The 24,615-nt window shown below is 36.7% G+C and overlaps 1 protein-coding gene across 3 annotated transcripts in view; it reads right to left on the bottom strand.

Annotated features, from left to right (window-relative positions):
* APC (APC regulator of WNT signaling pathway) overlaps positions 1 to 24,615 on the bottom strand; it is a 97,464-nt gene that overhangs the window by 14,822 nt on the left and 58,027 nt on the right. The window contains exons 1-9 of one of the 3 annotated variants that reach the window (XM_064736714.1): positions 24,386 to 24,490; positions 22,731 to 22,844; positions 17,469 to 17,552; positions 10,867 to 10,971; positions 7,185 to 7,283; positions 4,316 to 4,694; positions 3,082 to 3,177; positions 2,382 to 2,521; positions 1,267 to 1,344 (exon numbers count right to left, since the gene is read on the bottom strand). In XM_064736714.1, the coding sequence (XP_064592784.1) occupies positions 1,267 to 1,344; positions 2,382 to 2,521; positions 3,082 to 3,177; positions 4,316 to 4,694; positions 7,185 to 7,283; positions 10,867 to 10,971; positions 17,469 to 17,552; positions 22,731 to 22,826 (1,077 nt within the window). In that variant the 5' untranslated portion in view covers positions 22,827 to 22,844; positions 24,386 to 24,490. Of the gene's footprint in view, positions 1 to 1,266; positions 1,345 to 2,381; positions 2,522 to 3,081; positions 3,178 to 4,315; positions 4,695 to 7,160; positions 7,284 to 10,866; positions 10,972 to 17,468; positions 17,553 to 22,730; positions 22,845 to 24,385; positions 24,491 to 24,615 lie in introns of those variants that run through there. The other 2 variants (XM_064736713.1, XM_064736715.1) reach the window with 2 other exon arrangements.

Here is a 24,615-nt window from a genome sequence, read left to right on the forward strand (position 1 = left end):
AGTGCATAAACTTTTCAGGTTATGTGGTGAATGCTCCCTTGCTCACCCCCACAGTGGAGCACAGACAGCCATGGCACATGGAAGGGCCTGGGAACACCCAGCCCTGGCTGCTCCCAAGGAGCCACCAGACCTTCAGAGCCCACCTCAACACAGGAGCCCAAAGCCAGGTGGGAACTGTGCCCTGTCCAGGCTCTTTCCAGAACTCTTCCAGGGAGCCCACCACCCCGTGGCACGGCTGTGACACTCAGGGGAGTCAAAGGGAGACGCTCTCCACCCATTTTGGACAGAGGGGATGTGGGACACTGTGGGATCCAGGGGAAGAGCACTCTGGAACTGTAGAACACTTATTGCAGGATGGCAGGACCCAAAGGTTTCAAATGCAGGAAAACAGATGGATTGAGGTGATCTTTCAGCACAGGGAAAGGACAGGGGACAGAAAGGCACAGTGACGTCTGAACAGCTGATTGGCTGATATAGTTTTGTGGACATGCCTTTTGAGTACACTGATCCCATATTCTTACTAAATCCCATTTATAACTTGTCCTGAGTGGAGAACTTCCTGCTCTGTGTGTGTGTGGTGTCTAGGTGCCAGTGGCTGGAGACATCCCAGAGGTCAGAGGGCCCATGGGGCTGTGACTCTCTTTTCAAGAATACTCAATACCTGTCCTAATAGCACATCACGGTGTTTATACAAGAATTTCTATTGTAATTCTAATATTTTCCTCAATTGTAACTAGCGAGCTCCTCCTGTTAAGGAGAAAATATTCTGTTAACAGCATTTTAAGAGATAAGGTCAATTTTATTTAAAATTGCTCTTATGTCTGATGATTCAGTCACGCTGCAAGGAAAAGGGCAGTTTTATTTTAAAGAACTGTTCCACTTTGTATGCAATAAGCATTAGTTAAAGTTGACTGTAATTTAATATTTAGTAATTTTACACAAGTTCCAACAGTTCTGCTCTCTCAGCTCTGAGGATTACCCTAAGCACTTCCTAAAGGCTTTATTTCAGGCTGTTTTCCTTACACAGAAGGACCCATTAGAACAGACAGTAACAGATCAGAGTCATAAGAAAAGATTTGCAGCCCATGCATTATGATTTACAAAAAACCAAACCACAAAAAAAGCCAGAACGTGATCCCACAGATAAGAATATTTTACAAGAAGAATGTACTTCCTAATTAATGAAATAAGTATGAGAAAAAGTTTACATCAAAGTTAAGGCAGATAAGACAACAAAAGAAGTATTTTATCTCAAAAGAGCATTACCTGTTGTAAGTCTTCACTTTCAGATTTCAGCTGGGCTACAAGAGCTCTCATGCAGCCCTTCATGGAACATAATGTAGCCTGTTAGGAATCAGGAGAAAAAAGAAAGTGAGTAGTATTAAATAGCAGGTTAGATGGCTGCTTCTGCACAATGTTTTGATATTTTAAGCAAATCATATCTATGTTCAATAAAAACTTAGCAAATATCTTGTCAACAATAAATATCTTGTCAACAATAAATACTTGGTTTACAACTACTACAAAATTTCAGCACAGCTATCAGTTTAAGTACATAAGTGGCAAGATCGTGCTAAAATCTTGTATTTTTTACAGCCCTTCAAGGACGTGATCTTGATCTTTACTGCCTTAGAAGCCTTCTTTCCTTTGCACCAGATAAAAACCACTGTGAGCTAGCAATGTGTTGTTACCTACTACCTAGTGAGAGAACAAATCCTGAGTTCTCTGAAGTCTGTTATTTCCATTTACTGCTGAAATGTCTTCCCTCTAGAGCAGAAGGGTGGGTCTTCAGTATTGAGTTTTTTTAAGATACACAGACTGGCAAATCTATTGGAAGTTTCTAGTGTTTAAAAGAAATGTCCTTGTCAGAAATTAGGGGAACCAATTTTCTCTTATAATGATTGAAGTGGTGCCCAGTTTGATCCAGATACATTCCATATATTTAAAAGCAAGCTCTACCCTGAATTGAGGTTGGAAAAATTTCATTAGACAGCAATAGTATTGTTAAATAACTGAAAACTTCAGAAAATGACCCAATTACTACTGTACTTTAATTCAACATTCTCAGAAAGAATCAGTTACTATAAAATCACTGTGTGCTGTACTAACCTAGTTCTCATTAAAAAAGCAGGTCAATAGATAAAATCCTTGCTTTGAGTGACAAAAGTGATTTGAGAGCCAATACCATAGATATATGATGGAACATCCTGTTTGTGGTGCTCTCTGTCAGCAACAGGATGGAATAGAGAGAGTATATGAACTCAACTGCTTTGAGTTTAAACTCAATATCCTATCCTGGAGATTTTAATCACCTGTGTTGAGAGCTGTAATTCAAACAGCTATGAACTGAAATTACTGCAAGTTTACAGTTCTGCTCTCACCTTGTTTGCCACATCTCCAAAAGTCAGGTTTGTCAGAGCCATGCCAGCATACCTCCTTAGGGTAACACTATAGTGATCATTTGTGAGTCCATACATTTCACAATCCACTTGCAGCAGTTCAGCAATGGCCTGCAAACCTCCTTTAAAAATATTCAGGTAAGAAAAAAAGTCATAGCCGTACTCTAATGTTGTACATACAGGACATATGTAGCAAGGAACAAATTGCATTTTATGCACAGAAGAAACCTCAAATGTCTGAAAACCACAATGCTCAGAAAGAGATATGAATTGCTAAAATTATAAACATGGAATTTATTGAACTAAAAAAATTCAGGCTGTCAAATAAGAACATATGCAGGATGAAAAAACCCCACTAAAACACAAATCAAAAAACCACCCATCCTGGAAAATAGTCTCAATTTTAAGTCCAATACTTGTAAAATTGCAAATATTTCCACAATAATATTACTCTTCAGAAATTCACAATTCATGCCAGAAAAAGCAGTAACTGACATAATAATTTATCCACAGGGAAATGATATAGTAATTTCAACTCCTTTCAGCACTTAGGGGGCAACAACTGACACAAATGAATTGCTGTTAATAGCTTAAATCGTTAGTAAAAAAAAGCCATATATGCAGTGATATGCACGAAGTTTCTAGCAATGGTTTCTAGCAAGCTTCTCAAGTTTGATCTTACCAAGCTCATTCATTGCATGTCTGTGTTCTTCATCAAATGAAAGTTTCATCAAAACACACACTGCAGGACAAATCTGATGATCCACTGGAGCAGGCACTGATCCAGAAACAGGTAACAATTAGTACCTTCCAGGTGATTTTGTCTAGATCATAAGTTCTCCAGAGCAAATCTAATCTTAAAAATAAACCAGCTGCAGTTTTGGTCAGGTCTGTATCTTCCCAGTAATCCATGAACACACAATTAGTTAAGAATATTACTAAAGAAAGTGTGTACTGTAAATATATTTGATGCTTGAAAACAAATTAGGGAGAATTCTGAATGTATGTGCTGAGCTAGAAACACGACTTGCAGTGCAAAAAATATTACCTTATTACTCTTAGAAATTAATAATATTTGTGAAACAAATCAATATGGTCAAATATTCTGGTGGCAATAAATAATACTCTGTTTCTTTGAGTGCTATATCCTTATGAATGGTTAATTAAAACTTCTGCTTCATAACCTAGAAGTTTTTAAGTTCATGCTTTTGTGAGCTAGGTTCTGGATAATGCAGAAATGGCATTATTATGATACTATGATACAGCTTGTGCAGAGGCCACTTCTGCTGAATTGCATCAGGCAAAAGGCAGCCCTGATTTCAGTCACACACCTGCCACGGACACCTACAGGCTACACTCACGGGATGCCCTCAATTCAGAGGAGCAACAAAGGTAACTCGAAGCTTAAATCTATTTTTCTAACTGTTCCCTGAGAAAAATCCTATTAATTTACATTTCTCACATATAACATCATAAACAGCAGTTCATTTTGATAGATGGAGATTATTTAATTTGTTCTCTCTGCCCCTCTGCCAAATGGAAAGTGCTATCTCCTAAACATCTGCATGAAGAGCAATTTGGGACTGTTTATCCATAAAAATGTAAACTATAATGAGTATATATTCAATATTATTTTACAAATTACAAATACAAAACACTAGAATTACTATCTGTAAAGTACACCAAAGTCCAAGATTTAAATTCAAAACGCTTTTAAATAGGGTATTGTATCTGCGACACATACTATTCCCCAACAGTAGCTGAACTTAAATACAGGAGAAATGATGCACACACATATATGTATATAACAGAACTTGCATACATTCAACAAGAAGTCAGATTAAAGCCGTACTTTCTGTAAATTCACTCTTTTCAATATATCTTTGAAATGCTTTTATATGGCTTGCAGAACCTACTTGGGTTTTTGTCTTGGTCCATGCCTTGTTCATGTGCCTCCTGCCATTCCCAACACGTTTCACAGTAAGCACGGATCTGCTCCAAGAGATGGAGCACACGGATTTCCCGTCTGCCTCGCTTATCATCAGGCTGGGAGTGAATGATGTTGTGCAGCGCTGCGCTGGCTCTGGCACGGGCCTCTTTACTACCACGGGAGTTTCCTAACAACACAGAGTCCTTATCGTTGCCATGTAAAAGCTGGATGAGGAGAGGAAGACATCCAGACTGACGCATGGCTATGCAGCTGTCCTGGGAGCTAGACATTGCTAGCAATGTTCTTGACATGTCATCTTTATCATGAGTACCAAGCATTGATAACAATGAATACACCATTTCCACCTGCAGGTGAAATGATTTTAAAAATACAGTTACGTTTTAAAAACACATATCAAATTGAAACGAAACTTGAATGGTACATATGAGCAAAAAATCCCCTTATTTAATGGTGAAAAAAATTGTGCTGTTTAAATGTAATTAAATACTATTACTACTTCAGCATTCATAATCTTAATAAATTCCACTTAGTGGTTAAATGGCTGGAAGTGGGGCATAGCTGTGTGTAACTGTATTAATCTACAAAACCAATAGCAAAGACTTCCAGATTTCCACCATACAAAAAGGTTAAACAAATGTATAATTAAAGTGTTTCATTTTGGGCTACCAAAATACCTTCAAATTAAATCTTTCTTTAAAAAGGTATCCTCTGTGTGAATTCATTACACTTTATTTATAGTCTACATCATGCTGAAAAAACATCCATGTATTTTAAAGTTTTCATTTAAAATACCTCAAATTAACTGGTAATTTTTTGTTATGATCACTGACTTTTATATGAACCAGATTATTTTGAGCAAGTGCAAAACTAAAGAGTTTAATACTTTTTCAAGTTTACAGGGATAAAAACAGTAAAGCAAACAAATGCTTATTTAGTATGTATAAAATATTGAGCATTTGTCTAATTAACTCATGCAATGAAAACCCAGAATTACCCATTTAACTTGGAGTAACCCACTTGTAAAAATTAAAAATAGTGATTTTTTTAGTGATTCCCTTGGCTTTTGTGTAATATTGTGGTCAAGGCACTATTTGTACTCCCACTCTTCAGTAACTGCTTTCAATCAAGAAATACATTTGATTCTTCTAGTCAACTTTTAACAGAATAACAGCTTGTAGAGGATGATCTTAGATACTATCTAAAAACTCCAAACTTGTAAAGCCAAGATAAACGGGAACACTGAAAGTCAAAGCACCACATAAAGAAACTATCAAAGGAAATTATAAAGTAGCAGCATGTGTATTTCTCTAGAATATAGTAAATAAGGAAGAAATAAGACTTGGAACCATTAGACAAATTTTCCTACTAATAATTAGATATTTGCACTGGTTGCCCTGTCAATGAATTATTTTATTTGGTGTCTTCAGTGACAATTCCAATGTGCCTGAAGATTAATACACATACCAAGTTTCAAAAAAAAAAAAACCAAAGAACATCAGCAGGCAGACTAAACAGCGAGTCTGATAACATGGACTTCTCTAAACACTTACAGGGTTGCTGAGGCAATACAAATCTTAAGAGTTTGTTAAAATGTATGGTTGCATGGCAAAACCCATTGAAATAGACTTCTATGACAGTCTAGCATCCCAGTTTGGAGATCCTGTCTTCCTGGTCTGGGAAACCCCAAATGTAGCATTTAAACAAAGCCTTTGATTCTTAAAGGACAGTGAATTTAATTTGCTTTATGTGTATCTCTTTGCAAATGTTTCAACTGGCAGCTATAATACAGTGTTACTTGGCTTTGGAAGGCTAAGTTTTTGCCAGAGAATAAAGCTGAAGAAGCCACCAAATCAGGCCTCCAAGTTGCAGCTGTAATGCAAGTTGTATTATAGGAAAAACAAACAAATCTATTTGTTTCTCTTGTTTACACTGACTGCCCACAGACTCATCTCTTTTTGCACCTGTAAATGTACTCCTCCATTTAGAATCTCTACCATTTTCCCTTTTAAAGCATTAATAATCTCCTACGCCAGAGTTAAACCTATGACTTTGCCTGTATCCTTCCACACTCACTCCTCTTCCTGACTTCAGGGCTTTCCCACCGTTTGTAACTTTGTGGAGTTCTACAGTTTGCAGTGAAAACTGGCAGACAAACAGCTGTTACCAACTTCATTTAGGATGTGCATACAGCGTAGGACTGAAATTACAACACTGTAACACTGTTTGTAGGCCCAAAATCATTAACACTATGCAAAATTAATAGGCCCACCATCCCAAAGAACTGTTCTTGGCACACCACCCACAGTATCCACACAGCTGCTGATTCCAGAGGCAGTATGAGATCAGTGGCTCATGAGTTTGCCCTTTTCTTCCCCTCTCTTTTCATGCTGCATATGTACTTTTTAGTGCAGTCTTCTATCTGCAGATGCTATGAAGGGCTATAAATTCATTTGGTCTGTTTAATTTCTTGGCAACTGTGTCTGTTTTGTGGATTTGGACTCTGCAAAAGTATTTGAAGAAATGCTCTTAAAAAGGTTAATTTTCATCATGAATTATAAAGCAACATCACAAGGTTTTTTGATATCCCAGTAGCTTTTAGGAATTGCTTGTTCCTTACTGTAACAACTCTTAACTCATCATCAAGAAGTTAGAAAAAAGATTTCTGTGCACGTATTTTCAAAGCTGAAAAAATATACTAAACTTTAACTTAATAAAAATTACTATGTATGGACAAGACTGTTCAGATAATATTAGTACTACTGGCAGAAACAATGAGGTTATTGTATTAGTAAAAATGTAGCATTAGCGACCTGTGGTTTGTAATCTTCGGTTACCTTGGTACCCAGATGACTTGTCAGTCTGCGAGGAACAGAATAGTTACTACTAGAGCTCATAACACTGGCTGTCTCATGGTCCACTCGAGCAGCAGAACCCTACAGATTTAAACAACAACTCATATAAAACAAAGTCTGAGGGACAGAACAACATTGAGTTTCAGCACTGGATGATGCAGTTGTGCCGACAGCAATGAACTGCCAACCTGCTTCTCTCAGGTCCTCTCTGCCCTGACACAACAGAGAGGTCACTGTTAAACCTGGTTTTATTAACCTTTTTTCCTGAGATTCAGTCCCAATAGAACTGTATTTTCAACTGAATGGATTTAATTACTATTTTCACCAAGAAGAAGTAGATTTTGGAACAAACTGAATAATAACTTTGACAGAGTGAAAAAAACAGACTCCACTTTTATGTCAGATTTTGTAGTGCACTGGAGTAGTATCTGAGAACCCACCATTAAGAAGAAACTGCTCTGGGCAATGAATAACTCTACCTGAATTTGTTTATTTCAAAAGCAAAGCCTAAGTGGTGTAGTAAAAACTATTGAATAATGCTGACAATACTTGATGTAATTTTCCTAGAATCTAGGTATGCTCCTACCTGTATTAGCAAGACTCAATTATTAGCATCTTTGTCTTATTTTAATTAATTTCATGTATTTACATTTTTCCTTTTTCTGCGATTTTTTATCCACTCAATATTCTTACTTTTTTATTTGCTGTTGTTTTCTATCTGTGATGTTTCCCTTACTATATCACTCTCTTCCCATCTGCTCTGGGAAATTAAAGATATATGTGTTTAGAGAACACTTCTAGTATCAATAACTATTTTCCTGAGGTAGTCACCTGTTTTCATTTGATCTTCTAAAAAAGCTAAAATCAGTTAAGGGAATTATTAGCCTAATTTGCAAAACATTTTCAAACTATGAGGATCAACGGATATAATTTTTTTCCTGTAAAAATAAGTAACACACTGAAGAAAATTCCATGGAAGACACTTTGAAATAATGTCTGTTTTTTCTATGTGATCCATAAAGAAAGGAAAATTTTGCAGTTCACAACATTTTAACAGCTCAACATGAAATTGAAAGAGACTTGTAAATACAAGGTAGGAGTAACTTAAAGAAGTGTTTGTATAAACAGAAAAGAATGTAGTTATATTGGAATATTTAAACACATTACATTATTACTCATTTCATTTACATATTTGAATCCAGAAAATGTAATACATGTTCCAGAAGTATTTTATGCTACAAGAGTATAACTGGAATTATTTATATTAACACCATTTATTCCCTTCTATATTTCCTATGTAAGCAAACACTTATTTTCTCTGTTGACTACAGGGAAAAAAATCAGAATTTAAAAGCATAGGAAGAAAATCACACTACATTTTCTCCATAATTCAGTTAAATAATGTTCAGTGCTATAGTGAAGTATATGGGAAATATTCCCATATACTTCACAATAGAATATGTGACGTATATGGGAATGAATTCCCGGAATTTTACACCCTGCAGTCCCTTCATATTTCCTCAGACTACATTCAGAGGATTACAGGTTCAACATAATGCACATACCAAAATTATCCATTAAGCTCAGTGTGATTGTTTCATGCAAAAAGGTAAAAAATGACACAAGTCTTGGGCACTATCTATTAAAATTCACCATGGTGCAGACAGAAAAGCAACCTCAGTTCAGGTAACCAATTCCCTCAGGGCCTGCTGCCTGCTCAGCTGAAGTGTAACTACATTTCTCACTGGCTTGTAAAGACCAATGCCAAGGAAGTAATGTCAGGTGAATAGTCATTTATCCAAGAAAATGGGAAATGACAAGGAAATGTTAGATGGACCCTTCCTGTGTAGGACCTTCTCCTTCAAAATCTTTTCCTGTCTACATCATCTTGTTTCTGGCTTTTATATTTCATTATCTTTCACTCATTGTTTTACCTTGCTATTTACCATGCCAGCTGAGTAATTGTCTCTGTTTTGTGACGTATTTTCTTAACAAGAAAATCTCAACAAATTCCTTTATAGAACTTCCAAAATGAAGCTATAAACAAAATTTTACTTCAGCAGGAAAGTAGTGAGTGCAATGGAAAAGAAAGCTGAAAGATGGTGCTGAAAAGGACACACTTGAAAAGTGAAAAATCCTGGATTCAATTAACACTGACTACAAAACCAATTAGAACAAAATAAATTGGTGAAAACTTTTTTTTTTTTTTCACTCCACTGAATGGTGATTGCTCTAAGTATACTCAGCTGGTTTATCAGAAATAAATGTCATGTCCAATCCATTAAACCTTCTCTGTCTGGACTTGCACTGAAAGGAAATAATCCCCAGATGGCTGTTTTAAAACAGATACAGTGCCCTGGCTCTATCCCCCACCAGGAGGAAGGAATAGCCATGTTTTATATATTTTTACAAGGCAAAGGTCAAAATTGCACAAATCCTCAACATTAAGGCCTCAACTGAATTATGATCGGATCTTCCATTTGCATAAGTCTGCCAAGACATGTCAATCCCTTCTTCCTTCTTTCTCTGTAAAATACATTGTCCAGAAAAAACTCCTAATTCATTCTCTGAAGATGGATGATAGAGCAACAATGCATCAATTATTTAAGTACATTATGCTTTCATCCCAAAAGCAGCAGTGAACTATTTTCTTCCCACACAATAAAGCTGTCATAAGAATTAAGAGTCAGAACCACAATAAGATATGGATGATAGAATTTAATTCCAAATGGTGATCAAATGTATTTCAAAAGCAAAATTATGGGCTGTGCTTAACGTTTAATCAAGAGAAATATTCAAGCCGAACCACAAGTCTTACTGATAAATCTTCTACAAGACACTTTCAGAAATATTGAAGTAATTTTACTTCCCTGGAGTAACAAAAACATCCTGTATATCAATTCAACTATTAAATCTGTAGTGTGAAGTTTTAAAAACCCAAATTACTAGTGGCAATGTCTAAGCTACAGTTGGAAATCATGAAAGAAAATAATCATGGTAAACAAATGAAAGTATTTTTAGCCAAAGAGAGTAGTAATAAATATTGATTTTAAAGGAAAAGTAAAGAATTTAATGTATACCTCAAAATATTCCACTAATGTATTTCAGTAATAAAAGGAGAAACAGCAATGGAAGATTATTTAGTAGCATTTAAATAACCCTTCAGCCAACTTTCAGGAGATTACCTCATTGATACTTCAGTTTCAAAGCTTTAGATAATACAGTATTGAAGAAACATTAATAATAAACCTGTCATTTGCTTTTCTTCTTTTTTTAAAATTCACCAGCATCTTAGTGGTAGTTTCTAAAATGAAAATTTGAACAATTTTCCATAATTTACTAGCACTTTTCATATTACCATTCACCTACAATGAAATACATTTCCTGTAGTCACTCTTGCCATCTCTTTCACACCATTAGGCTCATTAATCATTTAAACAAAAGAAAAATGCTCCCTGCATTACTGAATATTTATATGTCCCTTTATTCAAACACTTCCTTACAGTAAATACAATAAATTTCCCAGACATAGATGGAAAGAAGAAAAATATACTTTTTTTTAAAATGAGTAGGCATGCAAACACACTAAGTTAAATACCAGCATGTAAGCATTATACATCTCAAATATTTAATTATATTAAAACAAGGAAAATACTCTACTTACCTGACCAGTACTGCTGGTTGCCACACTGATTTCTGCTGCTCCTTGACCTTCATTCTGCCTCTCTGTATCATGGGAACCTGCCTCATGCTTGCTTTGAGGTGCTCTCTGTTAATACAAGAGTTTATGAAATTACAAACAGAAATGAGGTACAATTTACCATTCAAAGCTTCCCTGGCTGTGAGCACATCAATACTGCATCCTCAGAAAGCCACTGAGCAGCACTTTGCATTTCATAACCCTGAGCCTCAGAAATTAACAGCCGAGACTAAGCGCCTTCAAAAACTGCGAGATGAAAGAGAACCATTTCCTCTGAGGATTACAGCCCTGCAAGACAAAGGATCTGCTGTGACACACAGCAGCACCATTTTCCACCAGCTGTGCTCACATCCCTATCAGAAATGTAACAGAATTGGAGCAAACAACTGTCTGCTCTGCTGGACACGTGATCCCTGCTTTTACTGGGGACCATGGCCAGCACTGTTCAATTAAGCTTCACGTTCAAAGATGAGTAATTTCTGCTTGAACAGAAGGATATCTCTACTATAAGAATATTTCTAAATGTCAAGGACAAACAGTGCAGGAATTACCACTTTGACAGAAAAGAAATTTATACAGCCTGATACTGATCCATCTAAAATTTTGCCAAAATAAATTTAACTGACATGGCAAGCTGGTACAGAGAGGTTTCAGTTCCTTTAGGAAAACTGATTTATACACATCTACATAAAAACTAAATTGGTCTTCCTGATGCTGATAGGCATTTAAATGAGCAGTTATGGAATATGTGAAGTATCAAACATCATCTATTAATAGGTTTAAAACATTTCAGATTTTCAGAAAGACATGAATAATCCATGGAAATGGCTGAAGTTTGGAGTTGAATGCAATATTATTTTTTAAGTATTGCTTTTGTTGCCAAGCTTCATTTCACATACTGAAAGGATACTACCTAACAGACAACACAATCTTAATTAATTTGTTTAGCCACATATGGTATATGTCATCCAGTTTCTATGTGGCTCTGCAATGTTTTTGAGCTGCAGAGCCTAGCATGGCACAGTCTGCCTCATCTTGCTTTAAGGATATTTATCTCTGACTTTTAGCAATACCTCTCTTCAATGTGCACACCCTGAAACATCTTTGGATACTCTCAGTAATTAAATTCATACAGTATCACGGCATAAATAACTCAGTTTTGTTCATCTAAGACAGAGGAGTCTCACTTAACATTAAGCAGAGTTTCAGAAATCACTAATCAGCATGTGAAGTAATTAATTTAGAGAAAAATTTAAAAGTGTAAATATAGTTTAACTAAATGAATAAGGTATGTAAAAAAGGCTATTATACAAACTAGTAATGTGAGGAAATTGGAAACAACTATAGGTTAAAAATTCCTTGACATTATACCTTCACTTACAGAAAATAAGTAAGCCACAAAGCAAATCTCAAAGTATTTTAGCACATATAGTGTTACTTCTTTCTAAAATCTGATATAATTTTTCACCCTCTCTGTCACTGTGTATAAAATGAAACTGCTATTGATGCTCATATAGTAACTGAAGAAATTGTGGTTCTCAGTACAAGAGTGTGGCACTCAGTCAAGATCAGGCCTTGCTGTACATGAGGCGAATTCAGTATAATGCTGAATTCTTCTCTCACAACACACTTCAATCTTGAATAAAATGTAATTATGAGTTTGACAAAATCAAGACAGATTTTTCCAGTCACTTAATGACTGCAAAGCACGAAGAAAGTTGTACTGGACTTGCCAGTAATAGAGGTGAAAATCTGAACGGTTCATTAGCAGGGCTCTGATCCACTGGGTCACCTGAGAGGGAGTACTACTCCTCTTCCAAGAACACTCCTGGGGGTTGGGACAGGGTGGTGAAAATGGAGTGTATCTATTAAATAGTTCTGCTGCATCCACAGCACAGACACAGAGATATTTCATTCCCTGACAAGAAAAGTTTCTGCTCTCCTTTAACACTTTCTGCTTCTACTAACAAACATTTGTTTTCTACAAGCTATTTAAGAATGAGATGCTTTCCCATTTCCCCTAAGCACTCTCAAGAATACGCCAATACAAAATGTAGTAAACACACAAATTAATTTGCAAGGCAATTTTTAACAGTTACTAGCAGGGTTTATCAGATTTGAAATGCAGAATGTGCTCACAATGTACAAACCCATTACTGTCACATGAGTTATCAGCTGGACTTGAACATCAAATCTGTGAATTCTTAGTGAAGACTCCCTACCACTTCAGCCACTGAAGTCATTTGAAGTGAACTGTTCTCTTAATGCAGATTGGCACAAAGGAGTTAATAACAACACAGGCAGCAGAAAGCAGGTTATTAGTTGAAAATAGAGTATATGTACTATATTATTATAATGTATAACATGTTTAAACATATTTATTTATAACATAGCACATATCCATGCAGATGGATAATGTAAATATATTTTTGTATAGATACAGTTTTACTGTAAATGAATTAATATTCATCTGACAGACTGCAGATTAATGGTTAGAAAGGCAATATAACCACTGAAAGAAAGTATGTCCCTCCTTCATGGTGCCTTTTAACGCTGAACACAGGACCTGTGGAAGAAAATACAGAAGCCACCAACCACATCAGCAAAGAACAGCATGTGAACAGCAGCAGGCTCTCTAAACCCTACGTGAGGCACAGCTGCCAGAGAATGGCACACAGGTCCCCTGGGTTAACCTGTTTTGAAAAATTACTTTTGAGGAGGCCTAAGGTGGCTCTGTAACCCCTGCCATTGCTGAATTTTGGCATCAGACCATAAAAGTCAGTTTGACAGAGTTCTCCTGTTTGCTCTTGCAGCAAAATTGTGGGAGACTGCATGTGCTGATTACAGGGACATGGAGCTACTCCTTCCATTGCATTTGCCGCAGTGCTCTAAATGCTTCTGATGTCAACGAGAATTATAATTATCAGTTATTAATTTCCATGTATTTATTAGTAAAAATTATAAACTCTAGCTAGCACAGTAGACCTTGACTATTTCTGCTAAGAAACCCAATTACAAATAATTTTACCTAACGCTTTGTAAACCTGAGATGCTGACACATATATTCATTAGGAATTGCCATTACTCCATATTAAACACAATAGACATACATGTATAAATAAGAGATATATGAGAAAATGGAAAATGCAACAAATGAAACTGTAAGAAATAATTTTACTATGGTTGATTCGAAGACAAAAGAAAGTCTTGTGAGAAAAATGATTGAGAATGCTCATGTCCATCACAGTATAAAACCTGCTGAGCATAATTTCAGGAAGAAAAAAATCCTCTATATTTTATGTACAGCAACACTGCCTAATGGAAGTATTTTCAAGTTACAGATATTATGAAAGAAGGGCTTGTACAACTACTGCCAAAAATTTCCTTTTTCCTTTTAAATAATTTCATATTGTACCCAAGAGCTGAAAATTCTTTCTGGACACGTCTAGAATAATTTTTCTACAATCATTCATGAGACTTAGCAATTTGCCAAACCCTAAAAATGTGATAAAATGTGTGTGAGAATTTTCTCTGCTCATTGGTTCCCAAAAGCTGATTTTATGCCACAGCATTATATTTGGTCTTACTCTTCAAGATATATTGCACTTGGGCTCCACAGTGACTGGCATCACTACAGGGCCTACTGTATCAGCAGACAAGCCGTGATATTTATTATTGTTACCAGATCTTTATAACAGAAGGAGCACATTCAATTTGGTTACTGGCACCAAAAACCAGGAAATAAACTCTCCAACCAATTTACCAGCTCAGAAAGCCAATATTTCTTTATTACCAGTGCTGAATGCATGGGGAATTCTGCTCAGAGCATGCTCAGTAACAGACTAACAGACCAGCGTATATTCCAGAAACAAATACATATTCATCACATTTCCTGAATACATGCATATATTCTAATTATTTTCATGGACTTATCTGGGTACAGTTCAGACCTTCTGATGAATCTTTTCTCCTTGAGAGTATCTCAAATATGTGATCATGCCATAGTGTACTTCTCTTATCATTCTTTGCTGTCACACACAATCCTTGTTCTCAAAACTAATGTATCAGCTAATACATAATAATTACTGATATAAGTAAATAAGGAAGCATTAGCTGGAACATAACTTATTAGTCACAGATGTAGGGAGTTAACACAAGTCTGTGCTAATCTCTAGCATTGGTACTAAGCACTGAACGGTACAAAACTAAGCATTAACCACAAATACAGGGATCAAACATATTGTGCTAAGGTTAAAAGAATTTTCCAGCTTTTTCCCACTACTGTATAGACTTCTTCTTTAAAAAAATATACTTGCTCAGTATCAGGCACTGGATAAAAATATAAAAAATGTCTCATGTTTGTATTTTTCAGTTATATGGACTTTGCAGTGTTACTGCACCACCAGACAATTTCAGATCTAGCTGTTCTCTGTAGGAGATGGTCATCACTCAGAAATGACTAAAACACACTGTAAAGTATTAGGGTCTGTCTAGCGACTGCCTCCTTTACCACCATCAGCATGCTGGTAAGTCTGTCCTAAAACATGAACTATGCTACCTGATACCCAAACATTTCCCAGATAAGACACATCATGCAAAAATTTCAATATATCAGACCTTTAGTGTATGAGGCAGCCAAATAATTTGGCAGGAGTGAAAAACTATGACAAAACCTTTTTTCTATAGTTGCATCTCAATGCTGTTTGAGTCTCTGAGTTCAAGTTCAAAAAACTGTCTTTCTTTTTTAACCAGAGTAAAAGATAAACACTCTGTCTGGCTATATGGGGCAAAAGTATCTGCTGAGAGGGTGGTCAACCAGGCAGTGAGCGCATTACACTAGAAATAACAGGGGACAGAAGGTAGGGCTGGCAAGCAGGAGCCCTGGCTGGTGGGAACACAAGGGCAATGCACACAGCTGAGATAAGGGCATGTCCTTGAGCACAGGCACGCAAGGAAGAACAACATGCAGCACAGCTGCCTTGCTGGGAACACTCCCAGGCCTGTGCTGGGCAATGGGCACGGCCGGGTGCTGCTCTCTGGCACGTCCATGCACTGCTGCTCAGGGAGCAAGCAGGAGGTGAGGGACAGGCATGTGGACTGAAAACTGCTGGAATAGCTAGCAATCAGGAGGGTGCAATCAGTAGCACAAAGTACAGCTGGAAGCAAACTGAGTCCAATACTGTCCAACATCTGCATGCTGGGACACGGTGCACTCTCCTCAAGCTGGAGAAACTGATACAGCACAGCATTCAGCTGCCTTCCAAAGGGGCCTGGATGGGTGGCTAGAATGGGCTGAGGGGAAGCTCAAGCTGCTCAAGAAGGGGAGTACAATGTCCTGCATCTGTGAGGGAACAACCCCAGGCACCAGCACAGGCCGGAGATGTCCAACTGGGAAGCACCTGGAGGTCCTGCTGCGCCATCCTTTCAAAGGCCTTGTGGCAAAAATTCCAACACTGTCCTCTGCTGCAGGGAGGGGCATATTGCCAGCAGGGCCAGGGAGGTGGCCCTTCCTCTCCCCTCAGCATCCAAAGTCCTGTTCAGGTCTGCCCAGCACAATAAAGCTGGATTTATGATTGATTCACTGAAACAAGTCCTCTGCAGGGTTCAGCAGTCCTTAAGGGTCCTGAGCATCTCTCACACACAGACAGGCTCAGAGAACTGAGCCTGTTCAGCTGGAGAAAAACAAGGCTCAGGGAGATCTTGTCAATATCTATAAACACCCGGACTGACTGATATCAATAGCCCAGGCAACTTTAATTTCACACACTACGGTCTGCATCACTTATAAGAATTTATTTCCCTCCAATCATGGAACTATGAAACAAGTGGAAAATTTCCATTTACAAAATGGAAAAATATACATCCTTTAGTGATCCAAATGATGCTCTGAGCTTTTTCTGTAGTTATTTTGGGTGAGGGCAAGTCATAAAATATTCATGTCAAACACACAATTTAATTTACCAGTACAAGAAATGGAGTTGACATTCTAAGTGAATTTCCATGACAGCAGTTCTTGCTAATGGCAATTACTGCTATGGACTTTGTAATTTACAGGAAACATCCTGCATTTCTTAATACAGAGCCCTGTACTTAAACACTAAAATATACCAGGCTTCTATAATGAAGTCTGACAGAAGCTCTATTCATCCTTTTTTTACATTTTATTTCCTTCAAAAGACAAACAAACCATGAAGGTGCTTATCACAGATTCATAATTACAAAGGCATATACAACTGATTGTTTTAATTATTTCTAAAACCAGGACTCAGCCTCAATAAGCACATTGCATATTGACATTTTCAGTGAAATTTCAAGCTAAACTTTTAACTTACAGTCCTCATACTACTGTGGATAGAAGCTCCACAGTAGTACGAGTACTAATCCAAGTATTCCATCCTCAGTTCATTAGAAACAGAGCAAGTAACAGTCCAAGAATATTGACTACCTGATTGTGACATCAACAGCTGATGGGAATAATCCTGCCTACCACTTTATTACAAAATTTTGGGTTTTTTAGAGAAAAAACACATGCCACAATAAAAAAAGGCAAGTTATTGCTCACTAACCTCCGCTTCAGCTGCTTGTGATTGCAGGAGCTGACGTATACGAAGAATGTCCTTCTCGATTTGTTGAATTCTGGCCACTCTTGCCTGAAATGAATGGATTTTCACATTTAATTTTGTTCAAAAACTCCTTTTACTTACTGTACAGAATGACAGCATGAAAAGTTCTTGGCAAATACTGCTGACTACAAAAAAACCTACTTTAGTAGGTACAAGCAGAGGTACTACATGCAGTAATTCACGCGTTCTTTGTAATGAAAACAAGCATGGGAATAGTTGGGGTTCTAATAACATTGAATACTCATTTGGATGTAATAGGTTGTCACACAGAACAAATTTAGGTATTTAAAAATGCTCCTCTTAACTTGTACAATATTCCTGTTTCTGAAACTGACATTTTATGCAGATCTTTGGCAAATTACTTTACTTTCACCTCTAGTATCAGAATTTTACTTCCCTTTTAGTGATCTCAGAGATATTTTTATTTGCAGAGAGTCTTGGAAGGTACGAGACCCTGACAGATTTTTATTACATTCAGTTGCTATACTGATTTGAGAATTTTGCTTATGCCCAACCTTGGATGATTCTCTGCTCCTACAAATCTCAAAAAATTTAACAGGCTAAGTATATATATCTATATATAAAAAAATCTACATACTGCTTCTTTGGTTTATCTGAGATTTTACAGACATCTCTGAATCAGTCTTTTACGGGCATATTGCTACACATTTCCCACTGCACCCATTTTGTGGTAAGAACAGGGAATGTTAAGAGACTCCAAATGTAATAGGATACATGTACTCTACACAAATTGTAGTGAAGAACAGGATGCATTATCAGTCTGTAAAACAGTCAGTGTATAACCTTGATAATTTAATAAATTCCCATAATTTGACTTTAAATGTGGGCAGAAGACCAAACTGATTAAACAGTATTTTTTTTTTGGTGCCATGGATAGATTGATAAAATAGACATATTGTTGAAAAAAATTCTAATGCCTTTATTTGATTAACATTTACAGTGCTATACTAGAAAAGCAATCTAGCAGACACTGCAAAGATCAGCATTATAACCAACCTTATTTGACATGTTTATAATCTGCAAATGGAAATAAGATGAACTTTCAAAAGGTGCTAATGCCAGAAGATGCACATGCAATAGAAACACAATGCTATCTAGAAAATTTAGAAAAATAAAATGTAACCACAAAATATGAATTACTGAAACAGACATCAGAAGCAGATGAGGGGAAAACACCATAAGCATCAACATTCAGCAGAGCTAGAAAGGTATAACTTTAAGCTATACATTGGATTTGATTTTGTAAAGCAAAGAATTGGAAAATACATAAAAGCTTCAGCACAGAGGCAAACAGATAATTTATCCCACCCTTTGCTCCTAGTTCAAGAAATTTTTAAGTATTAGAAAGATAATGGAAAAATATTTCTGGGAATATCTATATTGGTGACATGATGCATGACTGACAAAATACATCTCTCATTGTCCTTAATAATGACTTGAATTTCATAGAATTATAGAGTAGTCAGGGTTGGAAGGGACCTTGGAAGGTCATCCACTCAAAACTCTCTGCCAAGGACAGGAACATCTTCAAGTAAATCATGTTGCTGAAAGCCCTGTCTGACCTTGAATGTTTCCGGGATGGGGCCCCTGCTGCCCCTTGGCAACCTTTTCCAGTGTTTCACCACTCCCACCGTAGAATATTTCTATCTTGCATCTAATATGAATCAACTCTCCATTCATTTTAAGCCATTATCTCTTCTCCTATCACTATTCCCTGCTAATAAGTTTCTTACAGATCCCCTTTCAAGCACTCAAAAGACACAGGTCTCCCCAAAATTTCCCATAAATCAAGTTTCTTTTTGTGTAACCAGCAATGTAGCCAATAAAGGACATCGAGAATATCTGAGTATCTTTATATATGCACCTAAACACAGGAAAAAAATATTGTGCAGATGAAACCAATTAACTACTGCATGATTTGCCAAGTATTACTGAGTCCTCCAAAGGGACAGGAATTCTATCCACCCTTTCCAATTTCAATCCAGAGATTTAAACACCAGATCATACTTCTAATTAACTTTTTTCTAGTACAGGGAAACTGGGGAGTTCCACTAACCAGGACTGTACTTTGTGCCAAAAACTGCAGAACAGAAAAAAGGGATGCATTTCTTGCCAAAAAGGGGTGAAGCCTAATGGCAAATGGGCAAAACAATGGAACAAGCAACAATGTTTTTAACTTTAGAATCAACCTGAGAAATACCACCTTTGATTTCTATTTGTTCATACTACATTCCCATTTATTATTGTATTTACTTGTAATTTTTATAAACATAAAATAGTTGCAGGAAGTAACTTTACATTTGAAGTTACACATGATTTGGTTTTCACTGCCCCAGTAACATGTCTAACAAAGCAAAAATAAAATTCCTCCACACTCACAGTGAGAGAAAAATAATCACTATATAAAAAGTAAAAACAGGGAATAACATTTTGTTTTTAAAATGTTGTCTGCCTTTTTTGTTTGGTTGGGGTTTTTTTCCAAAATAAACATATATAATAGACAAATGCATTAATGGCTTGGCATATATACAAGATCACCATATAAATATAACAGTGCTGAAATGTTTATCTGTGTGAAACTCCGGGATCTAAATTTTCTTGTATCTTTAGTGTTCTGCTGTTTTAGCAAACTTTTAGAGATCTTGGGATAAATTCTTATAAGAATGGTAATTTAACATAAGATTTTAAGGAACTCTTAACCTCAAAAAAATTAGATCCTTTTTGTTCTGGCTTGAAAACTAAATTCTATGTGAACATGAATTCAGTCTTAGAATTGAAGTATTTTAAAATATATCTTACAGAAATTAAGTTTGCTTCTACTTATAACTAAATATATTGGCTACTTGCCAACTATTGGTTGCTACAGTAGCAACCTCTGAACAAATAAAAAAAGTAAAAATAAAACATTGTTAAGAATGCTTTTTTCCTTTTTTTCAAGTAAGCACCACTATTTGAAATTACTGGCATCAGAGAATAGTTACAAGTTTACAAATTAGTATAAATCATTAAACTAGCTGAAATAAACTGCCAACAACCTTCTTTTTCATCTTTCTGAACAACTGCTGGGCAAGTACTTGTGAGCAATTTTCATAGAAGACACCAAAAGTGAGCTGCTGTAAGTTAAGTTGCTTCAGAAGGAAACAAAGCCAAATCATGCCACACTAAAAATGGGAGAAAGCCATCGTTTCAAGGCTCACGAGAAAGGGCAGCCACAGAAAAGTGCAGTGACTACCTGGGCAACTGCAGGTTACCAGCTCCCTCACAGAATAATCTCTGGGACTCAATTCAGAGATGTCTGCAATGCCAGTCTTAATGTAGCTGAAATATTCCCTCCCTTCAGCCTACATTTTGCATAGTATTATATATCCCTATCAATTTGGGTGGAAAGAAAATATGGAGCGGAAAGAAAATGGTAAAACTACTAAGTTGAATATCCTTGCCAAATACAGAAGCTTCATTTTGCAAATTTAAAGATCACAGTGAAACAACGTAGAAATTGCTCTTAGGTATTTGTACATCAGTGAGCTTCTACACATTTTTGGCACTGGTCCTTGGCAGAATGAAACAAAGGGGAATTACCAGTTAAATTCACAAGAAGCACATGTAGAAGTAGTTACTTTGTATTCAATAGTTTATATATAATCACAATAGGCACTGTAATTTCTGCAAGTGTGTAAGTGTTACACACATACAGAGAGACAGTGGAACAGCTGTGACAGGCCCCATGTCAAACATTAATTCAGAAACCCATAAAATGTTTCAACATCATCTTGGCAGCATTCTTCCCCCCACCAAATTTAAAACCCCCAACAATCACTGAAGAAACAAATGCATGGTCAGCTTGATAACTTCCATACAGTGATAAAACTACAGCAAGTTGCGTGTCTGAATAATTTCTTTTGATCCCTGCCTGACTGCATTTAGAATGCTGCCATCAGCAGCCTAGCCTGTTTAGCTTATTTCTATTTAGCTTAATTCACCTTCCTCTCACTTAAGCCTGTTAACAGCAGTAGAAGTTTCCCAGGAGTTTTGCTGTCCAGGATCTTCACCTGGGACAGGCTGACACAAAGTGCACAGCTGAAACTGTGGAGGGCATCACCCCTGCTGATAAACCTTGGTAACTGCCTTACAGCTCCCAGATCAGAGCCAGCGACTCCCCAAACACACTGAACCTGTGTCTGCCTGAGAACATCAGCACAGACAAACCCTGCACGGCCCTGCACACACAACCCGACAGCTGCAGGGTATCTCTTTGGCTAAATACTTCCAACTGTAGGAATTTTTGGAGAAGTCCTACTAGATTACTCACTTTAAAGTTTAAAGCAACTGTACTGATTACCTCTTGTAATTAGAACAGCTGCTTTACCTTAAATGTAAAACCAAATTAGAAATGCTTCTCATGTAGCAAAATTTTGTGTTGAGTCAACCTAGTGAGGGAGATAGAGCCTAAGAAGACTTTGCACTGAAAAAACTGATTATCGTCATTCACCAAAAAACCCTAAATCTTACTAAGTTGGTTACTCAGTATGTCTAGAAATAAATGCTAATAAATAATTCAAATTGTTTTCCTACTATGGAGGATTCTTTTTTATAACCAGCAACCAACTGATTATTTAATTTACGATTTGCACATGACTGCATTCTAATTTATACTTCCAAATGTGTGGGCCATGTCGTTAGATATGTACATATCCTCATCATGAACGCAAAACAACTCCTGGTGAGAGCAAACAACTTCCAGATAAGTATGTGAATTACATTCTACTTGAACATCTTGTGATACATCTTTTCTGGCTAAGGAAAATTAAGAACAGTAGCTGGATTTTATCCCAGACATAGAAGCATGAAGAAACCCAGCAAAAAGATGCAAAATTAAGCAGCTGCAAATACACTGGCTTTTCTAAAGCTAAAATGGTAGTAAATTGTAAGGAAATTATCATTAAAAAGTATTTTCTCTTGGATAAATTGTTTGCATCTGCTGAATAAAAAGGATTATTTACAACAGGCAGATGAGGGTACTTTTTGCTGAGTAATTATTTCCTATGTCCTGATTCCTAGCTGTATATTTGAAAGGCTAACTAAGTGCTGTGTTTACACACAGTTTAAAGGTACAATTACCAATAATTTAATAAATATGCAGGAAAACCTTTTCCCTTGCTTTTAATGGTGAAAGACAAACTCTACCTGTGCTCGCTTCTCCATGTCCTGACAAGTGCCCAGTTGCTCCTCCATTGCAGCTCTGATTTGCCTAGCCTCGTACTCCAGCTGCCTTCTGGTCATATCTGTTTGCAAGGAGAACTGAAACAAGAGTACAGGGAAGGCATTTTAGCAAATAACATTGATGTAACCAATGTATTTCTCAGAACAAAAGGCAGAACTATTACTTTTCTACAACAAATTTCATAAACAAACAAAACATAGTAATACATTCTTAAAATATGACTGCATTATGAGAAACAAGTACACAACAATGTTCAACCAGCAGACTATACCTGAGTTTTGTCAAATGACTAAATATAATAAATAAGCATTGAGAAAGTATAATTGCTCACAGGAACATCTGGCTGCTACCAACAAAACTGTGATGTGTGCCATCTGAATTGGCATTTTCAAAAATATTCAGATGTATTAAGCTACTGCACATAGTGGTGGTATTCATACAGCTGCTATTTACATTATTTCTAACTACCCTGGTGAAAGAGCACAAGTGTTAAACCCAAGAGCAGCAATACAGCCTAAGGGACTTTTGAACTAAAAGAAATTTCAAGGCAGGAGCAAAGCTCTTCACTGGCTTTGGACAATCACTCTGAAAATAAATGAGTTTCCAAGAGCAGTCTTTCCAGAAGACTTCACCAAGGTCAATTCAGAAAAATCAAAACAAGACAATCATCTGCAAGGACCAAATGGGACTGTCATTTTGCTGTGTCTGGCCTAAGTAGTAATGGATATAAATTGCCACAAAAGACCTTTAGTGTAGATGTTAAGTAATGCATTCTAATCCTAAGAGTAGCTAAGTGAATTCATTATCTATGGAACAGAGGAGACAACTTAAAAACCTATGACAAAGTGACACAGAAACAGCTGACAGTGCTTTGAGAATGGGTTGCAGTTCCTCAAAATCTTTTTCAGGCCTTCTCCCTTGGTTCTGGTGCTCTGCTAAGCTCAGCCATGACGCAGTGTTACTTCTGCCCACTGAAGAAGTGTTTCTTTCTGCTGTCTCTTTCCATTTCCAGAAGGTTGACTGATCCTTTATCAGGTGTGACTCTCTCAACCACACCTTCCCAACTCTATGTGTGAAGGATGCACTGCAGATACATCCATGTTGCTGACATCTAACAGGAAATCTTGCATTATGTGGGATATCAGACATTTTTATTATCTCAGATAACAGTGACTTGACTATAAATAGTTTGGAGGTGCCAAGGTAAAAGCTTACAGCAAACACCTGCTATAGAATCACTTTACTGATTGTTATAAAAAACAGCTCTTGTGCACGTTGTCATATGCTAATATTATTCTCAAAACTAGAAAAATCCATCAAATAAAAGAACAGGGAAGAAGAGAGTTAAGGAAGTGTACTGACATGCAATTAATTTGTCACAATGACGTCTTAATGTTGCTGTCTTTTCACTGACATTTATACTGACATGTATGAATTTTGATGTGTAAAATTCTGTATGAAATGCATTATTTAGGCTCAGTTATCATTACGTACTGAATGAAAAAAATTTGGAAATAAAGTGATAGTAGAGAATGCCACCAAACTAATAAAATACAAACAGCATCTAAACAGAGACTATAGCATGAGACACTTCACCAAACACTCAGAAGGTACTTACATTTTCAGTAAGGGGAAGACTATCAATTCTTTTAGTCAGGTTCTGAAGCTGGGCGTAATACCAGTCCTTTTCTTTCTCTTCCTTCTCAAGTTCCGCAAGCAGCAGAGATCTATTAAAACAGAAGGAGGAAGTTTCTCACCATTAACACCTCATTTCCATGTGGAAGTTTGAAGAAGGCACTAAGGAGCCATTTGAGCCCAGTTCCCTGGCCCTGGCTAATCAACCTATGC

This window comes from Zonotrichia leucophrys, chromosome Z (assembly GCF_028769735.1).
Source record: "Zonotrichia leucophrys gambelii isolate GWCS_2022_RI chromosome Z, RI_Zleu_2.0, whole genome shotgun sequence".
Classification (NCBI taxonomy): domain Eukaryota; kingdom Metazoa; phylum Chordata; class Aves; order Passeriformes; family Passerellidae; genus Zonotrichia; species Zonotrichia leucophrys.